The following is a 21,954-nucleotide window of genomic DNA, read 5'->3' on the forward strand; positions in this document are numbered from 1 at the left end:
GTCACATATTTTCTCCCATCTTTCTGATATCCCCTTGTTTCTTTTTCTTTCTAGCTCGCCCGGAAGTGTAGGGATTACCCATCCTTCTCATGTGAGACCTCCTCTCTCCACAGCATATTGTCTTTGGCTTATCATTTATGTTCTTTTACAAAAACAGCTCTCACTGCGTATTCCCAGATCAGTGCCTCTAGCCCAGACCTCTCTCTAGAGGAAGAAAAGAATGTGCGCGTATACTTAATGTATCATAATTTTCATATTGCTATGTAATCTTTGTAATTATTTTAAATGGATGTATAATGTTATGTTAAGTGGCTGTGCCATAATTAGCCTAACCATTTTCCTATTGAAAATTTCTTGTCCTGAATTTCCAGCTACAGTTTACAATTCTATGCATGTATATTGAGTTTGAGATTCAGTGGAATAGAAAGTGAATGGGTTTTTTTCTTTTCCAAACTAACTCAGTGCTCAGACGGGAAACCTCAGCAGAATCTTTGACAAACCTTTCTTGGGCTTTCTTAGTTTGAATCAGATAAGAGGCCACTGTCACTGTCACTACCTGAGTTCAGGGTTACATTTTAACTCTTGCACAAACTACTGAAAAAAGCCTTCTAAATGGTCTCCCTGTCTGATCTCTTGACCTTCTGACCCAGCATGCTCTCAGTCGTTAGAAAGCAGGTACTTCTTGTGTTCCTAAGGCCCAAAAGAGATCTGAAGTTTTTCACACTGACATGTCTCTGAGTAAATCTAAAAAGAGAGATTTATTCGTAAGTTCACCTTTAATCAAGACAGGATTTTAAACACACTACGAGTTGTGGTTTATCATCCCTACTACTTACCATAAGAACATTCTTTGCCACAGCTCGCTGGCAACTAAGATGCACTCTTGAGCCAGGAAACTTGCTTGCTTTTAATCTATTACTTTCTAGAAGTAATCCTGAAAATCAGCTGACTGATATTTCAAACTCCTTGGTGTTCTTCTACAAAGAAACATAGACGCCCTAATAAATAGATTAGTGCCTTGGAAAATAACATGTCAGTGACTTCACATAGAACCCAGGAATCTTCACTTATACGTCCCCAACTATTTAACTTTTTTTCAACGAAGTGGCCCTTCTGGTCTTCCTAAGCTATTCTTGACCACCTACCTGAGGGAGAGCTCTGGCTTTTCTTTCGAAGCCCAGGGCAGTGATCTGACAGGGGCAGTGCTGCTGATTTGGGTCCCTCTCCTAAGTGTGCTTTGTATCTGTTAAATGAAGTCATGTTTAGATTTTGGATGTGTTGATATCTTAGAGTTTCTGCCTGATTTTTCAGCCATTACCGGTAGCATGCTGACGAGTGGGAGGAAACAGTTTTCAGCGGCCGGCTGACTCCTGTTTTGAGTCTTCCTCCTCCCTTCCCAATCTGATTCTAAGCCCTCCCTGTGTAAGGACAGAGAGTTGTGTTTCAATGCTGTTGTGCACCAAGCACGCCCAACCTTAGTAATGGTAAAAAACAAACATCAAAATGACAGCATTTTTAGGGTGGTGAATAGAAAACGTGTCCTTCCGCTGAGACAGAGGGTCGGTGGGGCACTGGTTGGCAGGCGTGGCAGGGTTGGTGGGGTTAGAGGGGAGTGATCACATTGCATAGGCTCCATGTGGGTCCTTGGGCTGCCTTCCACTGCTTGGTCTTTGTTTCCTCTAATGTGTTTTCTGTTGTAGTTCACCTTAATGACAAGTTGCCTTTAAAATAATGGAAAAGCACAAGCGCTGATGGTGAACAGCTATCTCCTCCTCCTCTTCACACCAGTTTCATTTCTGCTTTGAAGCACTATGGTCTGTGCATCCTCTTAACTATTTTGTGGACACAGCCACAAGGTTTGATGATTGTGCTTTTTGCTATAGATAAGAGGACAAGAGAAAATAACTCCAGTCCCTCTGTAATAGATAGATTTAAAACAAATCCAGATGAGGGTAACTTTAAAAAACTTCCAAGTATTTCATTTTCTGAAAACCCAAGGGTCTGCTGCCTTCCACTCTAGGGCCTTGGTTCTCAAGAGAAGATATTTGTCTATAATTCCTAGCCTGATGGCTTAGCTGCCCTCTCTGAGCAGTTCAGCCCCAGATCTTGAGAGTCAAGCGATGGAAAGTGAAAATCTGTGGAGAGGCAGGCACCTTGCTTTCACTTCCACCTCTAAAGTGATAGTGCAGTATTCTTCTCACATACACCTGCTATCGTCCCTCTGTGTGCACCTTTCTCATCCCCTCCACTAGCCTCTCCCCTCCTAACAACCGCAAAAAAGTCCTTGAATTAAGACTGAACCAAGCTCCAGGGTCATCTCACTACCTCCTCTCCTCTCAAGCATCAGTGATAGAGTGGGCTTTATCCCTTGAACAAGGATAGTGAACCCTGTTAAAGAAAGAAGATCAAAACCTAGAAGAATGAACACAACTCAGAAAAAGACTGTCAGGAGTATGTTCTCAGCTGAGTGCTACTCCCTCACCATTCCCTATGATCTCAGGCAGTACAAGAACCTTGAGAATGTAGAAGACAGGCTGAATTCTGCCTTAAAGGAAGTATTACCCTAGAAACAGAAGTGTTCTTAAGTGCAGAACTAAAGATCATAAAAGTATTAAAGCAAGAGCTCAAACTTAATATGAGACAATAAAATGAGATGAAATAGGAAAAATGGAACTAAGGGAATAAAATGAGAACAAAAATAACATCGGTCTAAAACTAATGAATAAATATGAAGCAGTAAAGAACGTAATGGCCTGACAATTCAATTATTGGCATAAAAGGAAAGCTTTAGAAAATTGTAGAGAAAACAAAAGATAAAAACCCAAAGAGAGGAAAGCAATTTAAATTATTGTTTGGGTGATCGAGAAAAAACATAATTGATGTCCCTAAAGAAAAGAACCTTGTTCCAAAAAAAGTTGACCAGAAAACATATATGAAGATATCATAGAGGCAAAGCTTTCTGAAGTAAACCAGGTTGCCAGAAAGTAAAGGAGTATGCAAAGTTTTGAAGGAAATAGCACCAGTCATGATAAGATTAAATGGAGAACCAAGTATCAACAATGATACAGGTAGAATGTGTTACAAGCTTTGGCAAATGAGAGAGGAATCTGTCTATATCTAAAACTGAAACATGTAGTTTAGAAGTTCTGTTTAAAATATCTGTTATTCAAATTCTTAACTCCCAGTAGATTTTTAGGAAACAGTTCTCTTATAAAGAAATACGGATCTTAAGTTTAGCAGTTCCTGTATCTTCAACATCATTTTCTTTTAAGTACAAGGTTAAATTTTTTGCTGTTGTTTAAATCACATACAATATTTCTGGGTTGAATTTTTGCATTTTTCTTTGGAGTATAAGACATTGTTTAAACTGCATAACTTTAACAATGAAAGTTTATTCTAAAATGTTTGTGAAACAGAGCAACACAGGCATATCTCCCATGGCCAAGATTCTGGTTGAATAGGCCCTGGATGGGGCTTGACATGGGTAGATTATGTTTAAGTCCATGGTGTTTCAGCTCTGCCAGCCTCTCATCCAAGTGATTTCTCATCTGTTTCTTTGTTTATTTTAATAGCCTACTGACTTTTACACCTTTATGACACCCACCTCCAGCTTTTGGAAGAGGGTAGAGAGACTACTTGCCCCAGGGTGATAAGCATCATTTTTTACTTTGCCTACTTGCCTGATAGAGTTAATGAGAGGCAAAAAAATACATCAGTGACTTTTCTTACATTCATCTTAATAAGGGAAAACTAGTGGGGAAACATCATTTCATGAGTGAGGGTTTTGGAAAGTAAAAGAAGATTTGTTCAACAACATTTTGTAAAAGTGAATAATACTGATACTTTTTTTGTATTTTTTTAGCTCAAATATTTTGGTTATGAGACCCTCCTTTTGTTTTTCAATTGTGGTGGGTAAATACATCTTTAATGGAATAGTATGCATTTTTTCATTTAACAATGATATAAGAGCATATAAACTGATGTCAGAATATGACTAGAATATTTCTAATATAAATTTTATCCTCAATAAGTAGTTATTGCAGTGTAGCCATTTTGGTTCAATATGAATTTCAAATACGTACATTGCAACAGCTATTTGAAAATAGTGGAGAATTAAGTAGTTGCCTTTTCTACAGATAGAGTAATATAAGGTTGAATAATTTTTGTTCATATGCCCAACAATCCAGCAAATGGAAATGAAACTAAATCATGGCAAGGAATTGTTGCCCTAAAATACAATAGTTGATAGATTGTGGGTATTGTCACTTAAATACTGATTTATTTCCAACACAGCTAAAAATGAAGGTGATTTCATTTCTCTTGCAATAAGTTTTACCTTCTTTCTGCCTGACTCCCTAACTGCCTACCTGCCCTACCTTTTGCTAATGACAAAGAAAGATAGCCATTAAACATTTTGTTCAGTGAAAATGGGGATTTTGTTTTTTAACCAAAGTCTATTACAACCTTATGACTTCTTAATTTTGTTGGTAAGAAACCACAAATAAGTGGGTTATTTTAGTTTCCTAATTTTCTATTCATTGATACAATTGTTACATCAGCGATATTTCGTGGCGGTCCTGACTATGGTCTACCCTAAAAAATATAACAGCGGCCCTTTTTCTCATGAGAATATCAGTTTTGCGTATTTATAAATTTGCTGAAAAGTTTCTTTTAAAAGATCCTTAGTGAGACAAGACACTCAGCATGAGAGGGTTGAATTTTCTTCTTTGTTGGCCAGGCTTCTCAGACCATTGTGTAGACAGAGTCAGGTACTGTTACCAAACCAATCTAGGTCCATTCACCTGCACTCAGTGAAAAGCCAGACACTGAATCACTGGATTTTTATAGAGAGAAGGGTTAATGACAAGTCAGCCATGCAGGAGATGCTCAAATCTGTCTTGCTTCACCAACTTAAAGCAGTATCTAAAAGCAAGGGATGCTGGAGGAGGGGTTTTGGGGTTGATTAATGATTGCCGGAAAGGGAGGAGAGGTTTGGAAAGTCCCTTGAGCAGGCACGGTTGTCTCTTCGTGCTTCTTCATGGGTTGCAAATTTGGAGGGAGTCGGTGTGAAACCTGTGGTGAAAATACTGGCTCTGATGTCAGAAGGTCGCTCATCTGGCAAGTAAGTCTATTCTGTACAGGTCCCAGTCAGCCATGCTAGTTCCAACCAGTGTCAACCAGTCAATCAGTTTTGTTGCAAGCAGAGGGAATTCTGACAGGCTGTTTCCTTATCTGCAGTGCTGGAAGACAAGCTCAAGACTTCTCGTTAGTTACCACTTTCTTTAACCCCATGGAGCCCTGTTTGAGGGTTAGAATGACAAGGGGAAAGATAATTCAGTTCCGAAAGATCTGGTTCCAGGACGTTGATTCTTCTAGAAAGGAACGCAAGCATTCCAGAAATGCACACTTAGGTCTTTGCATGAGTGTTTCAGTAGATTTTGATTGGTAACATTTTTCAATTTCTGGAACACAGAAATACAGTTTTATTTTAAAAATAGACTTTCCTTAAACTACTTTCTTCAGTTATCATAATGATAGTAATGTTAATTTTCAAAAAATTATAGTTGGTGTATATACAGTGTTACCAATTGTTTGTTTTGTTTTTTTAACAGAAATCTTAGAGGCTGGTGTTAAAGGAACTTCGGAATCCCTTAAAGGTGTGAAACGCAAAAAAATAGTAGCTGAGAATCACCTGAAAAAAATACCAAAATCCCCACTGAGAAATCCTCTTCAGGCAAAACATAAACAAAATACAGAAGAGTCATCTTTCACCGTTCTTCATAGTGCTTCAGAGTCTCCGAAGAAACAGAATTATATTTCTGTAAAAAATGGGAAGCAGTTTACCAAACAAAATGGAGAAACACCCGGAATAATTGCTGAAGCCTCGAAATCCGAAGAATCAGTCTCCCCAAAGAAGCCCTTGTTTCTGCAGCATTCATCTGAACTGCGTAGATGGAGATCCGAAGGCACTGACCCTGCCAAATTCAGTGTCCTCGGTGAACCATGTGACTCAAATTCCTTGTCAAGTAAAACCAGGACTGACAATAGTGAATGCATCTCCTCCTGTGGCACTGTGTCCCCCTCCTATACAAACACTGCGTTTGATGTCTTACTGAAAGCAATGGAGCCAGAACTGAGCACCTTGTCACAAAAGGGCTCATCTTGTGCAATTAAGACAGAAAAACTGAGGCCAAATAAGACTGCACGATCCCCTTCCAAATTAAAAAACAGTTCAATGGATGTCCCAAATCAAACTTCACAGGAACTGGTTGCTGAATCCCAGTCTTCTTGTACCTCTTACACAGTCCATGTATCTGCTACTCAGAAGAACGAGCAAGGGACAGTGCAGTCAGCTCCTCATTTGTATCATCAACATGAACACTTTGTTCCCAAATCCAACCAACATAATCAGCAGGTTCCAGCGTGTTCGGGTTTCACAGGATCACTGATTAATCTGCAAAATCAAGAGAATGCCAAACTTGAACAGGTTTATAATATAGCAGTGACATCATCTGTAGGCCTAGCCTCACCTTCCAGTAGATCTCAGGTTACTCCTCAAAACCAGCAAACGGATTCTGCTTCACCTTTGTCAATAAGTCCAGCCAATTCTACACAGTCGCCCCCCACGCCAGTCTATAACTCAACCCATGTTGCCTCTGTTGTTAATCAAAGCGTAGAGCAAATGTGCAATCTTCTTCTGAAAGATCAGAAGCCGAAAAAACAAGGAAAATATATTTGTGAGTATTGCAATAGAGCATGTGCAAAGCCTAGTGTGCTTTTAAAGCATATCCGCTCCCACACTGGAGAGCGACCCTATCCCTGTGTGACTTGTGGATTTTCATTTAAGACTAAAAGTAATCTGTATAAGCACAAGAAATCCCACGCACATACTATCAAACTGGGTCTTGTCTTGCAACCAGATGCTGGTGGCTTGTTCTTGTCCCACGAGTCCCCCAAAGCACTTAGCATTCATTCAGACATAGAGGACAGTGGGGAGAGCGAGGAAGAAGGCACCACTGATGAGAGACAGCATGACCTGGGCGCCATGGAGCTGCAGCCTGTGCACATAATAAAGAGAACATCAAATGCTGAAACTTTGCTAAAATCAGGCTTCACTCCAAGCAATCCAGAAAATGTGGTAGGTGACTTTTTGGTACAGGACAAATCTTCAGAATCACAAGCTGTGACAGAGTTACCGAAAGTTGTGGTCCACCCTGTCACTGTGTCCCCCTTAAGAACTGACAGTCCAAAGGCCGTGGATCCCAAGGCTGAACTTTCTAGTGCACAAAAGCAGAAGGACCTTCAGGTGATAAACGTACAGTCACTTTCAGCTAACATGTCCCAGGGTGGCATCTCCAGGTTGGAGACTAATGAGAAGTCCCACCGGAAAGGGGACACGAATCCACTGGAAGGAAAGCAAGACTCTCACGTGGGAGCGGTACACGCTCAGCTACAAAGGCAGCAGGCTACGGATTACTCCCAAGAGCAGCAAGGAAAGCTCCTGAGTCCTCGAAGTTTAGGAAGTACGGATTCTGGTTACTTTTCACGTTCGGAAAGTGCCGATCAAACAGTGAGTCCACCAACTCCCTTTGCCAGAACATTACCCAGCACAGAACAAGACTCAGTGAGGAGTAACGGGCCCTCTGCAGCTCGTGTCAGCACGTCATCAGCACCCTCTGCTCTGCCCACGGGGGAGAAGGCATTGCTTTTACCAGGTCAGATGCGCCCACCCTTGGCCACAAAAACACTTGAGGAGCGGATATCGAAGCTTATCTCAGACAATGAAGCCTTGGTAGATGACAAACAACTGGATAGTGTGAAGCCGCGGAGAACTTCACTCTCAAGACGAGGAAGCATTGATTCCCCCAAATCATACATATTTAAAGATTCGTTTCAGTTTGATTTAAAACCAGTAGGACGGAGAACAAGTTCAAGCTCTGATATACCGAAATCCCCTTTCACCCCTACTGAAAAATCAAAGCAAGTGTTTCTTCTGTCTGTACCTTCACTAGACTGTTTACCTATTACAAGAAGTAATTCCATGCCGACTACAGGTTATTCAGCAGTACCTGCAAATATAATACCTCCTCCTCATCCACTAAGAGGAAGTCAGTCATTTGATGACAAAATTGGCGCTTTCTATGACGATGTGTTTGTATCAGGACCTAACACTCCTGTGCCCCAGAGTGGACATCCCCGTACACTTGTCAGACAAGCAGCCATAGAAGACTCTTCAGCAAATGAAAGTCATGTTCTCGGTACTGGGCAATCCCTGGATGAGAGCCACCAAGGATGCCATGCCTCTGGTGAAACTGTGTCTGTGCGGAGCAAGGCGTTGGCACAAGGCCCACATACAGAAAAAAAGAAATCTCACCAAGGGCGAGGGACAATGTTCGAGTGTGAAACTTGTAGAAACAGGTATAGGAAACTGGAAAATTTTGAAAATCATAAGAAATTTTACTGTTCTGAGTTACACGGACCAAAAACAAAGGTAGCCGTGAGAGAACCTGAGCACGCCCCTGTGCCCGGCGGTCCACAGCCGCAGATTCTGCACTACAGAGTGGCCGGGTCCACCGGCGTCTGGGAACAGACACCCCAGATCAGAAAAAGGAGGAAAATGAAAAGTGTTGGGGATGATGATGAACTTCAGCAAAATGAAAGTGGAACTTCTCCAAAAAGCTCCGAAGGCCTTCAGTTTCAGAATGCTCTGGGCTCTGCTCCCAGTTTGTCTAAACATAATGTTACCATAAGAAGTGACCCGCAGCATAAAAATACACAGTTGCAAAACTCCCAAATTCAGCTTGTTGCCAGGGGCCCTGAGCAGACCGTGGATCCCAAACTGTCGACCATGATGGAGCAGCAGATAAGCTCGGCAGCCCAGGACAAGACAGAACTGCAGAGACACAGGACTGGGATCTCTGTCATCCAGCACACCAACTCCCTGAGCAGGCCCAACTCCTTCGACAAGCCTGAGCCTTTTGAAAGAGCCTCCCCGGTGTCCTTCCAGGAGCTGAATAGAACAGGGAAGTCCGGGTCTCTGAAAGTGATAGGAATCTCCCAAGAGGAGGGTCGTCCTTCTCGGGATGGGTCTCATCCTCACCAGCTTGCACCATCAGACACCCTCAGAGGAGAACTTCAGGAAAGCTCCAGAAAGAGTCCAAGTGAACGACATGTGTTAGGACAGCCCTCAAGACTTGTCCGGCAGCACAACATCCAAGTTCCAGAGATTTTGGTCACAGAAGAACCGGATCGGGACCTGGAAGCTCAAGGCCATGATCAAGAAAAGTCAGAGAAGTTCAGTTGGCCCCAGCGGAGTGAAACCTTGTCAAAGTTGCCAACAGAGAAACTGCCACCCAAAAAGAAAAGGCTGCGTCTGGCTGAGATAGAACATTCCTCAACGGAATCGAGCTTTGATTCCACTCTCTCCAGGAGTCTAAGTAGGGAGAGCAGTTTATCACAAACTTCAAGTTTCTCAGCCTCTTTAGACATAGAGGACATTTCTAAAACGGAGGCTTCCCCCAAAGTCGATTTTCTAAATAAAGCTGAGTTTCTTGTGATCCCAGCTGGCTTGAATACGCTGAATGTTCCTGGAAGTCACCGGGAAATGAGGCGTGCTGCATCAGAACAGATAAATTGCACACAGATGTCGATGGAGGTCTCTGATCTCAGAAGCAAATCATTCGATTGTGGAAGCGTCACCCCACCCCAGACGATACCACTTACTGAATCGCAGCCTCCGTCTTCACCTCGAATGGGAGTGGCTGGGCACGTGCCTCTCTTAGAAAGAAGGAGAGGCCCACTGGTACGGCAGATATCTTTAAACATAGCTCCCGATAGTCATCTGTCTCCCCTAAACCCAACATCTTTCCAAAATATTGCTCTTCCCAGTGTGAATGCAGTGCCATATCAGGGGCCTCAGCTCACCAGTACATCATTAGCTGAGTTTTCTGCACATACTTTATACTCTCAGACTCAAGTTAAGGATCTGCAGGCAGAAACATCAAACTCCAGCTCTACCAGCATCTTTCCTGTTCAACAGCTTTGTGAAACCAATTTGTTAAATCAAATCCACACACCCCTTAGCCACCAGAGTGCACAGCTGTCTCTGCAAGTGTCTACGCAGGGTGGCAAACCAGATGCCAGTTCCGCTTTATCTGGGTCTTCTAAAAGCGAAGATTGCTTTGCTCCCAAATACCAATTGCATTGTCAGGTTTTCACTTCAGGCCCGTCTTGCTCTTCTAATCCTGCACATTCTTTGCCAAATCAAGTTATGTCAGATCCAGTTGCAACAGATCGTTGTGTGACATCAGCAGTGTTACCAACCAAATTAATTGACACCATGTCTAATTCGCATCCTCTGATACCGCCAGAGCTCAGGTCCCTTGGAAGTCAGGTGCAGAAGGTGCCGTCGTCATTCATGCTGCCTGTACGTCTGCAGAGTAATGTTCCTGCTTACTGTTTTGCTACACTCACGTCCCTGCCACAAATACTAGTGACCCAGGATCTGTCCAATCAGCCAATTTGCCAGGCTAATCATAGTGTAGTGCCAAACAGTGAAGAACAAAATTCTGTGCCAACATTACAAAAAGGTCATCATAATGCTTTGCCAAACCCAGAGAAGGAATTTGTTTGTGAAAATGTTCTTTCAGAGATCAGCCAAAATTCTTCTCTGTCGGAATCCTCGCCCATAACTCAGAAGATATCTGTTGGTCGACTTTCCCCTCAACAAGAATCTTCAGCTTCGAGTAAAAGGATGCTTTCCCCAGCAAATAGTTTAGACATTGCCATGGAAAAGCACCAGAAGCGGGCCAAAGATGAAAATGGAGCTGTTTGTGCAACAGATGTGAGACCTTCAGAGCCTTTGGGTTCGAGAGCTAATGAACCTAGTAAACAGAAGAAACCTGTTTTAGTGAGGCAGGTTTGTACTACAGAGCCCCTGGACAGTGTGATACTGGAAAAGGATGTTTTTTCTCAACCTGAAATTAGTAATGAGGCTGTTAATTTGACAAATGTTTTACCAGCTGATAATTCGTTATCAGGTTGCTCTAAGTTTGTCGTTATAGAACCTATAAGTGAATTGCAGGAATTTGAAAACATCAAGTCATCCACATCATTAACTCTTACAGTTCGAAATTCACCTGTCCCTTCAGAAAATACTCTTATTTCTCCTTTGAAATGTACAGACAATAACCAAGAAGGGAAGTCTCCAGGGGTTAAAAATCAAGGTGACAAAGTGAACATCCAAGAGCAAAGTCAACAGCCAGTCACTTCTCTTTCATTGTTTAACACCAGGGACACCCAGCAGCTGGCTTTCCCTAGCCTGAAGACTACAACCAACTTTACATGGTGTTATCTCTTAAGGCAGAAGTCGTTGCATTTGCCTCAGAAGGACCAGAAAACTTCAGCCTATACTGATTGGACAGTAAGCTCCAGTAATCCAAATCCACTTGGTTTGCCCACAAAAGTTGCACTTTCTCTCCTTAATTCAAAACAGAACACTGGAAAATCACTATATTGTCAAGCAATAACTACCCATTCCAAGTCAGATTTATTGGTCTATTCAAGCAAGTGGAAAAGCAACTTAAGCAAGGTACTTGAAATGTAATTTACCTTCAGATACGGTTTGTGCAAATTTGTTTTAACATGTCTTGATACCTTTAAATACTTTAACTGGAAATATTTTAATTTTGAGTGACAAATTGTGCTTTAAGTGTCTCATTTGAAAGACAGGGTGATATATTTACCTCAGGAGTTACATTAATAGGAGTTACCTGGAATCTTTCAGTGATTCTATCTTGAAAGATTTTAGAAATAATCTGCCCTGAGCACTTTTTTTTCCTCAGCTAACTATGTAAGTCTTTGCTTAGTAGTACAGATAATCATGGTTTTGCTTTGATGTTTTACTTATAATAAGGTTTTGGTTTTTTTGTTAAGTGAGAGGAAATTATAGTTATGCTTTGTTCCTGCTAATGCAGGGAAACAGGTGAAGATGATCGAAGATAGTTGCATTTCATTCTGAAATATAAGCAGAGGGCCATTTAGACTTGTTTTGTCCATACTGACTCCACTCCCCTGCCATGCCCTTTCCAACTTTCTTCCACTGTAGCTGGAGAACCATTAGCACTAGAGAGAAGTTTCACAAAATAATTAATTTGTGTACTTGATAAGTTGATTCGGTCAAGATTTATAAAGTAATTTAAGGTCATGAAACTATAATTTGGGGTAATTTATGGAATCAGTCTTATTAGAACTGTCAGCTTTATAAAATGTGAAGAAATCATTTACCTGATTAGAATAATAGATAAGGATATCACGTTGGACTGTGGATATTCAGAATTATAGATGAAGTATCTGCCTTCTACAGATTCATAAGCATGCAACACAGGTTCACAAACATTTACAGATCTGTCAATAAGAAAATTTTGCAATATCAGTATTACCGTAGAAGTATGAACAATTCTAAATAAGGAAGTTTCTAACATTGCTAGTAGGTGGAAGAGATATGAATTCAGCAAAGACACTCCAAAGGTGGTGATGCTTTAGCTGAGTGTTCAGATTTTTTTAAAAAATAGGAATTTTTCAGGCAAAAAAGAAGAATTTTTTTTTTTTTTTTTGAGACAGTCTCACTCTGTCTCCCAGGCTGGAGTGCAATGGCACAGTCTCAGCTCACTGCAACTTCTACCTCTCCAGTTCAAGCAATCCTCCTGTTTCAGCCTTTCCAAGTAGCTGGGATTACTGGTGCCCGCCACCATGCCTGGCTAATTTTTTGTATTTTTGGTAGAGACAATGTTTCGCCATGTTGGCCAGACTGGTCTCGAACTCCTGACCTCAGGTGATTTCACCCACCTCGGTCTCCCAAAGTGCTGGAATTACAGGTGTGAGCCCTCACACTTGGCAAGAATAAAATAATTTAATAATACACTAAATTACATGGAAGTGAGAACAAACTTGTTTCATTTAAATAACTCTAATTGGTTAGAAAGTGTTGTAAGTTAGAAACATAGGTAAAAACCAAAGCATATGTATGGTGGAGAACCAGTGATACTTTTCTCAGTGAAAGAAGGTGCATCCAAACCACCTGTGGAATTTATTAAGTTCTCAGGCTCTAAATCTACTAAATCTTGGAAGATAAGACCTGATCGTTAGAATTTAAACAAAACTCCGTGTGTGTTCCTGAAATGCTTGTGAGAAGTGGCTCTCCTTGAGTACCAAATGCCTTGGAAGAAATGTCTGGAAATGCATATCTAGATTTGGAGCTTAGGAGACAGCTCCCGGTGGAAGTGTAGAGTTTCTTTAGAGCATGCATGTGAATAATGAGATTGCTTGGGATATAAAGAAAAGAGGGCCCAGACTGGATCCTAAGGATCACTGCTATTTAAAAGGTTGAATGGATGAAGAAAGTCCACACTTCTTCGTAGAGGAAGGAGAAGGGTGAACAAAAAGTGGCATCACACAAAACGTGGAAGAAATTCAAGGAGAGTTGTTAGGTCAAATAAAGATGAAGGCAAATGGGCATATCTGGACTGTGCAGATCCCTGGAGAGTTGAGTCTGTGAGGAAGTGGCTATGGAGGATGGATCACCGGGCTCTTTTCCACAACCCAAATGTTAATGCATTTATGATTCACAATGGGAAAGCCCAGATAGATGCTGTAAAGTAAAAGGATTTCTAGGCAAAACATGGCATCTTCAGCATATAATACATAGACTGCTCAGCATGTAAGGACTAAGATTTTGGCATTTAGCCCATTGATAACTTTGGCAATTAGAAGCCAGATTTAATAGTATGAAAGCAAAAGATAAAGGGGAATTTGATATTGGAAAGAAAATAAGAAACAGGGTTTACTGTTCAAGCAGATACAGTCAAAGGAAGGTGTGTGCATATATTCCAAATTATGTGGAAGTTGATCTCTTTGCCAGGAAAAGAGGAGAGGTTGCATCGGTAGCTCTTCCCGCTGCCTTTTTGAGGAATGTGGGCTAGCAGCTTTTCTTTACTCCTGTCTGTGTAAGGGTGGGCCTCCCAAGTCACTACTCTAAGGCCACACAGACCCCCCTCCATAATGAAAAAGGTTCTCTTATCACTTGGTATTATTAAGTCATCTCAGCACCACAGCTGTCTACTTGACGGTGTAATTTCTTAAGAGGTTTGTGTAAAAGAAATCCTTGATAGGAAAAGTTGTGCATTCCATTAGATTCAGCCAGAGGATGAGAGCTTGAGCCTTTGCTCAACACTTGACCTGGAACGAGGAACTTCACCCCGAGAGTCTCCTTCCTCACTGGGTTGTATAGTCCACCTGTGCTGCCTGCCTCACAGGGACCTGAGAGAATAGAATGGCATGATAAGTGTGATAACATACTGTTGAAGGGCTAGTAGCATAATTCTTGCATAAAATCACAAGGTGGTATTATTATATTGTTCCCATAGGAAAATCACACATTGTTTATCATTTTTATTTTGATTTTCACTACCTTTTTCCAGAGACTTAATTGTTATCAGGCCAAAACCTAACTTTTTGGCCAGACCTGAGTTTCACAGTTACCAGTATTCAGGAAACTTTTGAGAAGTTATAAAGAATTACGGTTTTAGCTGGGCATGGTGGCTCATGCCTGTAATCCCAGCACTTTGAGTGGCCGAGGTGGGAGGATCACTTGAGGTCAGGAGTTAAAGACTAGTCTTTGCAACATAGCGAGACTCCCATTTCTACAAAAAAATTTAAAGTAGCCAGGTGTGGTAGCTCACGCCTGTGGTCCTAGCTACTTAGGAGGCTGAGGCGGGAGGACCTCTTGAGCCCAAGAGTTTGAGGCTGCAGTGAGCTATGATTGTGCTTCTGCACCCCAGCCTGGGCAATCATGAGACCCCATCTCAAAAAAGATGTATGATTTAAAATAATGGAGGAAGAAAAAGTAAAATATTGGGAAATGGGGCTTCTGCTTTACCTTATAATGCACTGAAGCTGAAGGAGATATAGTGATGTTTCTAAGGGGTGTGAGGCATTATTTTACTAAAAGGGGTAACTAGCTCTTTTTCTTCTCCGAAAGTAAACTCTTTAAGAAGTGTATTTAAATGGTAGTGTTATGAGTGGTTGGTTAAATGGAAGAAAAAATATTTAATTTACTTAAAAAAAAGTTCCTGTTAAACTCATGAAATACCGTGGTCTAGGAGTTGTAAAGCCTTTATTTGGGAGTGTCAGTGAGCTGTGGTGGGATTTTTAAGTAACAGAAGATTTATCAGTTTGCTGTGATTGAGACAGATTCATAAGGGATGAGATAAAGCAAATGCCTTTGAATCTATTACTACTTTGAAATGCATTTCATTGACCATATGCTCTGTACTTTGCCATGTTTTAATTTCCAGCGAAAGATTAGCATGTTTGTGTTTTCAGTTTTATTAAATTAGTTTCTCTCTTTTTTTCCTTTCAGAGAGCATTAGGTAATCAAAAATCCACAGTAGTTGAATTCAGCAGTAAAGATGCCTCTGAAATTAACAGTGAGCAAGATAAAGAAAATTCCTTAATCAAAAGTGAACCAAGAAGAATTAAAATATTTGATGGAGGGCAAGTACAAATTTTACTTCTTAAATGTACATTTAAACTTACTTTTTAAATGTACATTTGATTTCATGTGAATAAAGGCTCAGTGCCAATTTAATATCAACGTTGCAAGGTTTCTCAGCTTATTAACAGAATCTCCATAGCAAAATATGTTAGCATTATGTTACATTTATTTTGATGGAGAAATGGTGACTGGGAAATACCATATGACCTTGAAGGCAGCTAAAAACTAAATTATTAGAGTGAACCTTGGGTTTCACATTGATTTACAGTAAGGAATGGCCTAGAGAATCTGCTCTCAGATGAATTCATTGCCTATTTGATATCTTTGTGTATTTTGTTATGAACAAAAATATTTTTAAAGTCAATTATAGTGTAGCTACAAAATATTTCAGTACTTAAAATTATTGTGATTGAATTTACCAATGAAGAAAAAATTTTAACCAATGATGTAGAAACAGGGAAGTATTTTAAAGTTATACACAGTAGTGGAGTGCAGTGGTGCGCTCCTGTAGTCCCAGCTATTCAAGAGGCTGAGGCAGGAGGATCATATGACCCTGGGAGGTTGAGGCTTAAGTGAGCTACAATCGCACCACTGTGCTCCAGCCTGGGCAATGGAGCAAGTCTCTGTCTCTCAAAACAAAACAAAATATAGTATTGCATAAGTCTTTTTGATTAGAATTAGCTATATTAAATGTTGATGTAAAAAGATGGAATATTCTGTTACTTACACATGCATAAAATTGTTATTGGTTGAGTTTGAAAGTTGTGCCTTATTTTTGGGTTGAATTTTAATCATCCATATTTTCTCAAAGACAATCGCCCTATTCATTTTTTCTTTAAATTAGATATAAGTCAAATGAAGAGTATGTATATGTCCGAGGCAGGGGAAGAGGAAAATACATTTGTGAAGAATGTGGAATACGTTGTAAGAAACCTAGCATGTTAAAGAAACACATACGAACCCATACAGATGTCCGCCCCTACCACTGCACTTACTGTAACTTCTCCTTTAAGACTAAAGGTATGAGATGCATATTGCTTCAAGGTACTTTTATATGCATTTAGGTGGTAGAGCTAAAACCCAGCTATGTAGTTTTTTGATCAACGAAATAGTGGCTTAAATAGACTAATGTAAATTACATCTTGTCAATGTTGTAGTCTTATTTCTTTATATTTTAGACTCACTAGGAAAAAGTTTTTAATTGCACAGTTTTAGAATAAATACATGATAAATATAATATTTTTAAAAGAGCAACTGCCCTTTTTAAAAAAAAACTTACTCCTTACATTGCAGTTATACAATGTGATGATTAATATACATTTTCAAAAATATTTAATTTGGGGCTTAAGAAAAAGGAATTTTCATGATCACAAGTAAATTCACTGGTGCTAACAGATTGAAGAAAGATTTAAAATAACTACAGTAAACTTATAATAATTACACTTTTGTTTTATCTAATTTTAGGCATATGTAGCCTGCCATTTTTTTCATGATACTTTTTTTCACACAAATATACTGTTAAATTTTACCTTCAAAAGTTTTCTAAAGTTCTTATTAATGTTTATGAAGAAATCTCAGAACTAATCATTAAAACTATATTTAGGACCCTTTCTGGTTTTTTAAATATGCTTTTATTTATAATCCTTACTCATAGTTAATTTTACCTTGAGCGAGTTTCTTGATGCATATAGTAGAGACGCTACTTTGAATGTCTGCTTTCTCCATTAGGCTTCTTATTTGTGAACAGTTTGTAACTTGAGATTTTTATTTCATATGCCATTCTCTAAAAACCAAGAATCTCTCTTTAACAAAGCAAGGTAATTGTGAAAATACATCTGAGAGAACAGTATTTGTCAAAAAAAATTTTAGTTGATTTTTAAAAATAGAAGCAATTTTTATCCTTTGACTTAACATTTACTCTTTTCTTATTACGTTGGTTGTCTTTGCAGTTTTTGTTTTAAAGATTGATGAACTCCGTAGGAAAATTTATTATATTTTTTGGCTAGTATTTATGGGCATTTAAAGAGAGTTATAACGTATAACAACTACATGCTTCAAATTAGTTCTCGTTCAGTACCATTCTGTCTGAAACAAGAATGATGGAAAAACAAAATATTCTTCAGGTGGTTTTGAATATTTCAAAAAAGTTTCAAGAAATGAGAGAGGTGGGAGGGATACTCATGATACAGTTCTTTGACTGTGATGTAGAACCTTCCTCGGTAGTTGGAGGGCGAGTTTAAGGCTGACTTTCCTTCCTAGTCCTGAGGGAGGACTCTGGTAGGTTAAAATACTCTGGTCTTTTAACTGAATTTATTGCTTTTTCACTGGTTTTGCTCTGATGATTAGGAAACATTTATTAACTTCCTTTATGAGACAAGAAGCATATTTAAAAAGCTAATATTACTAATAAAAGATTGTCATGTAGAAGATGATGTTATCAAATACAAGAAGATCAAGATATAATAGGAAATGGGTATTTTTTAATAGAGTAAAAGGAATCAGTATTTTAAAAATTAGATTTATGAAATAAGAGCAAGAAAGGAAGGACAACCTAGATGCATGGTAAACCAAATGGAACCACAGTGATTTCTTGGCAAGGAAAAATATAATGAGTCACAAGGTATTAATCTTAGTGAAATAATTCAGTGATTTTAGGTAATGTTAACTAAATGGTGGACAGTCCATAACGACCCCTGCAGAGTGAGTGTTGCCTGTTAGCACTTTTCATGTCTTACATATCTCTGATATGCTGTGTATCTGAATTTGCATTAAATTTTTTGTTTTGTAAGACGTCATGTGGAATTATATGATAAATATTTATTTGAAAGAGGCTATTCTTGCTAAGGAGACTGGTGAAGAAAATATTAGAAATTCAGTATTTCCGTATTCTTGGCATAACACTTCTCATTTTTTATGGTCAGTTTTCTTTTTGAAGTCTACCTGTTATGAATCTATGTAAAACAGATTCCACAGCACATTTTAAAGGTAGTTAAATAATAGTAGACCTTTTGTTCAATTAGGCTGTAAATATTCACCTTCTCTGCTTTACTTGATATCCTAGCCAGTAGGAATCCACTTAGTGTCTGGTTACTAACAGAAGGAAATAGTGATGTGGTGGCATGCCATATAAATACGGTATGCAAAAACAGCAAAACGCTATCAGGAGAATAATCTGTAGAGCTAAAAATTGATGTTTCTGATGATAATGTTTACAAATCCATAATTCATTATTTGCCCTCTGAGTTTATTTTCTGAGTACATTTTCAAAATAATTTTAATTGATTTGTTTTCATGGTTCTGCTTTAAAGGTCAGTCAGCAGAAAATATGTAGACAGCTTGTATCTCTGCAAGATTGAGTCTCATTTATATCACAGAAAGCTAGACTGTATGTAGCTATAGGAATCCAGAAATAAAACCTCTCATGCTTTCCAGAGGATTTAGAGAAATGTTTATTAAATCTATCAGAAAATTTATTTATTAAATTAATACACAAGGTTTACAAAATTGCTAGGAGATATCTGCATTTCAGTATGGGCATACTTTCAGTATTTTGTACATTGAAATGCAGATTTTTGTTTATTTTACATTAGGAAGTTGATTAATAATAGCTGAAGTTATGAGAAAATATGCTTACTAAAAGCTTGTATTTCCAAATTTGTCTAGTTACAATTATACATTAACTTCTTAAAAAGTAAATAACCTGCAATAACCTTTATTTAAGGAGCAAAAACATTTCAAAAGAGGGCTGGGCGTGGTGGCTCACACTTGTAATCCTAGCACTTTAAGAGGCCAAGGTGAATGGATTGCCTGAGCTCAGGATTTTGAGACCAGCCTGGGCAACACAGTGAAACCCTGTCTCTACCAAAATACAAAAATTAGCCAGACACAGTGGCAGGTGCCTGTAATCCCAGCTACTCAGGAGGCTGAGGCAGGAGAATTGTTTGAACCCAAGAGGTGGAGGTTGTAGTAAGCCAAGATCGTACCACTGCACTCCAGCCTGGGGGGAGACAGAGCAAGACTCTGTCTCAAAAAAAAAAAAAAAAAAAGAACTATTAGTGGACCTTATAATTTGGTTTGTAATATTGTTAGTATTAATATACGGAAAACATTTTGGCTTACAAGTGGAAATGTCAACCATAGTAAAATATCTAAATCATTTTTTATAACTTCTTAATGTGAAGCTTCGCATAAAAATAGAGATCTGTGTAATGAACACCATTGTGCTTGTAATCTTTTAATAATAGCTAAGATTTTGCCATATTTGCTTCATATTTTTTTCACTATATTTAAGGTAAATATCAGAGATAGCCAAGTGTTAATCCAGGTGTTATCTCCGGAATCACAGAAGTCAGGGTTTGATGGATCTTAGCCATCTTCTGGTCTAGGCAGCCTCTTAAACCTGACCTCTTGAAGTACTAAGCTCTGGGGTCCTGTGTGGTTGGCTCAGACAATATGTACTATGTAGTGCAAGAATCATCTTGTACAGGGATGACCAGTTGCACAGGCTTAGTCCATTCATCAAGAAATTGAATAAATATAGCTATTTTCCATGTGCTTCAGCCACTGCAAGCCTGAAATTTGGACCAATGATTCAGACATCTTGAGCTCTTCTAAAGGCTTATTCTCAAATACGAGTTTGCCCCTGCCCACTAAATTCAATATTTAGAGTTGTTTTTGTTTCTCAAAAAAAGATGACTTGCCCCTGTTGGCAGTGTTTTTGTGTGAGGCTTTATCCAGTGTAGATGCTTGTTATCTTCAGAAGAATCTGAGCTGTCCCCACTGGACTCAGTGTTCACTTGAGGCAGGTGTGCCTGGTGGTTCTCAGCTGGCATGGTCATACTTTAAGAGGTCGATACAGCAGCTGCCAGAGGAAACACTTTTACTGGTACTATTTTGACACTTATACTTTATATGCGAAGTGGAACTAATACAGGAAATGCTTTTTCTTATTCCAGAAATACTGTTTGTGAAATTACAATGACCCAAAATAGTTTTTCGTAGATAGTCAAGCTTGAAACTTTAAAACATGAATTCCAAGGTACCAGAAATAAGAAACTCAAAGCTACCAATGTGAGCAGATATTAACAAAAAAAACATTAAAAGGCCTTAAAGGGAATCGACGCCAGATATATGCCTACAGGTGTACCTGTCCTGAGACAGCCTCTGAGGCTCCTGAAATAAGCCTGGACCTCCTGTCCAGTGACTTTGGGCCATGTGGGAAAAACCGTATCTGCTTAAAAGCAAAACCCTCTATCTATACCATGCAAAAACAAACCAACAAAAAACTGGTCCAGAATCAGTTTTCTGAAACCAATGAAACTGTTAAGATCCCAGGCAGAAGCAATTGGAAAACTTCTGTATAGAGATGTTTCTGCAACTCAGGGTACTTAGGACTCCATGGAAAGCAGTCTTGCTGAGGATAAACTTAACAATTAAAAGTAAAAAGCATGCAAAGAAACAAAGTACTGTGAGAAAGAGTCAGCAGACACAGCAAGTGGAGAATTCACACTCCAAGAACTACAGAGCACAGTGTAGTCTGAAGGGGACTTTATGTATAAAAAATGTCCCAAGAAATAAATAAGGACTAGAGAATAGAAAACGTAAAGTAAAGGAGAGGTTATCAAAGTAGAGGAGGTAATTTTAATAAGAAATTATAAATAATAAATAACAAGGTATTATACCATAGCGATACCACGTTTTCTTTTGTCCAGATTTTACTGATTGGAATTGTATGACCACAGTCTGTTCTTTTGCTTGAATAGGAATGAAATTTGCCAGTGTTTACAAATGCAATAGCAAAATAATACTACATAAGCTTAATAAACATTCTTTTCCCTTAAGGAAATCTGACAAAACACATGAAGTCCAAGGCGCATAGCAAGAAATGTGTGGATTTAGGCGTCTCAGTAGGTTTAATAGATGAACAGGATACGGAAGAATCAGGTAAGGCTTTATACGATATATTTTCATAAATGCTATTTATAATGTACAGTTTTTTTGCATCCATACCCTTTCCGTTCCCACTGATACTGCCTAATTCCTGTTTTCATTACCTCTTATTTATACTATGCAGTAGACTCCTCATTAGTTTTCCCATGTCTAGATTACCCTCCTTCCTATCCATCTATCCCCAACAATGTTAATCTTTCTGAAGCATGTGTCTAATCATACCTCTCCTCTGCTCAGTCTCCCATCAGTTCCCACTTGTCTAGAAAATAAAATGAACGCTTGACCTTGATCAAAATCTTTTGTAATCTGCTGCTTACCTACTTCTCTACCCTTCTCATTTCTCTCTTTCACCTACCCATATGCTTGAATTTCCTGCTGACTTGTCATTGATTGCTCTTCACCTTTACACCCCTCCCTTAGAACCCCAGCCCTCACTCCCCACACAAACGCGG

The 21,954-nt window shown here is 39.2% G+C and overlaps 1 protein-coding gene across 4 annotated transcripts in view; it reads left to right on the plus strand.

Moving 5' to 3' along the window:
* The window catches only part of HIVEP1 (HIVEP zinc finger 1), a 145,401-nt gene that overhangs the window by 101,740 nt on the left and 21,707 nt on the right, over positions 1-21,954 (plus strand). For all 4 annotated transcript variants that reach the window (XM_074398435.1, XM_074398436.1, XM_074398437.1 and 1 more), the window contains exons 4-7: positions 5,613-11,590; positions 15,419-15,552; positions 16,398-16,573; positions 21,395-21,496. In XM_074398435.1, coding sequence (XP_074254536.1) covers positions 5,613-11,590; positions 15,419-15,552; positions 16,398-16,573; positions 21,395-21,496 — 6,390 coding nt within the window. The remainder of the gene's footprint in view (positions 1-5,612; positions 11,591-15,418; positions 15,553-16,397; positions 16,574-21,394; positions 21,497-21,954) is intronic.

Source organism: Saimiri boliviensis, chromosome 4 (assembly GCF_048565385.1).
Source record: "Saimiri boliviensis isolate mSaiBol1 chromosome 4, mSaiBol1.pri, whole genome shotgun sequence".
Lineage (NCBI taxonomy): Eukaryota > Metazoa > Chordata > Mammalia > Primates > Cebidae > Saimiri > Saimiri boliviensis.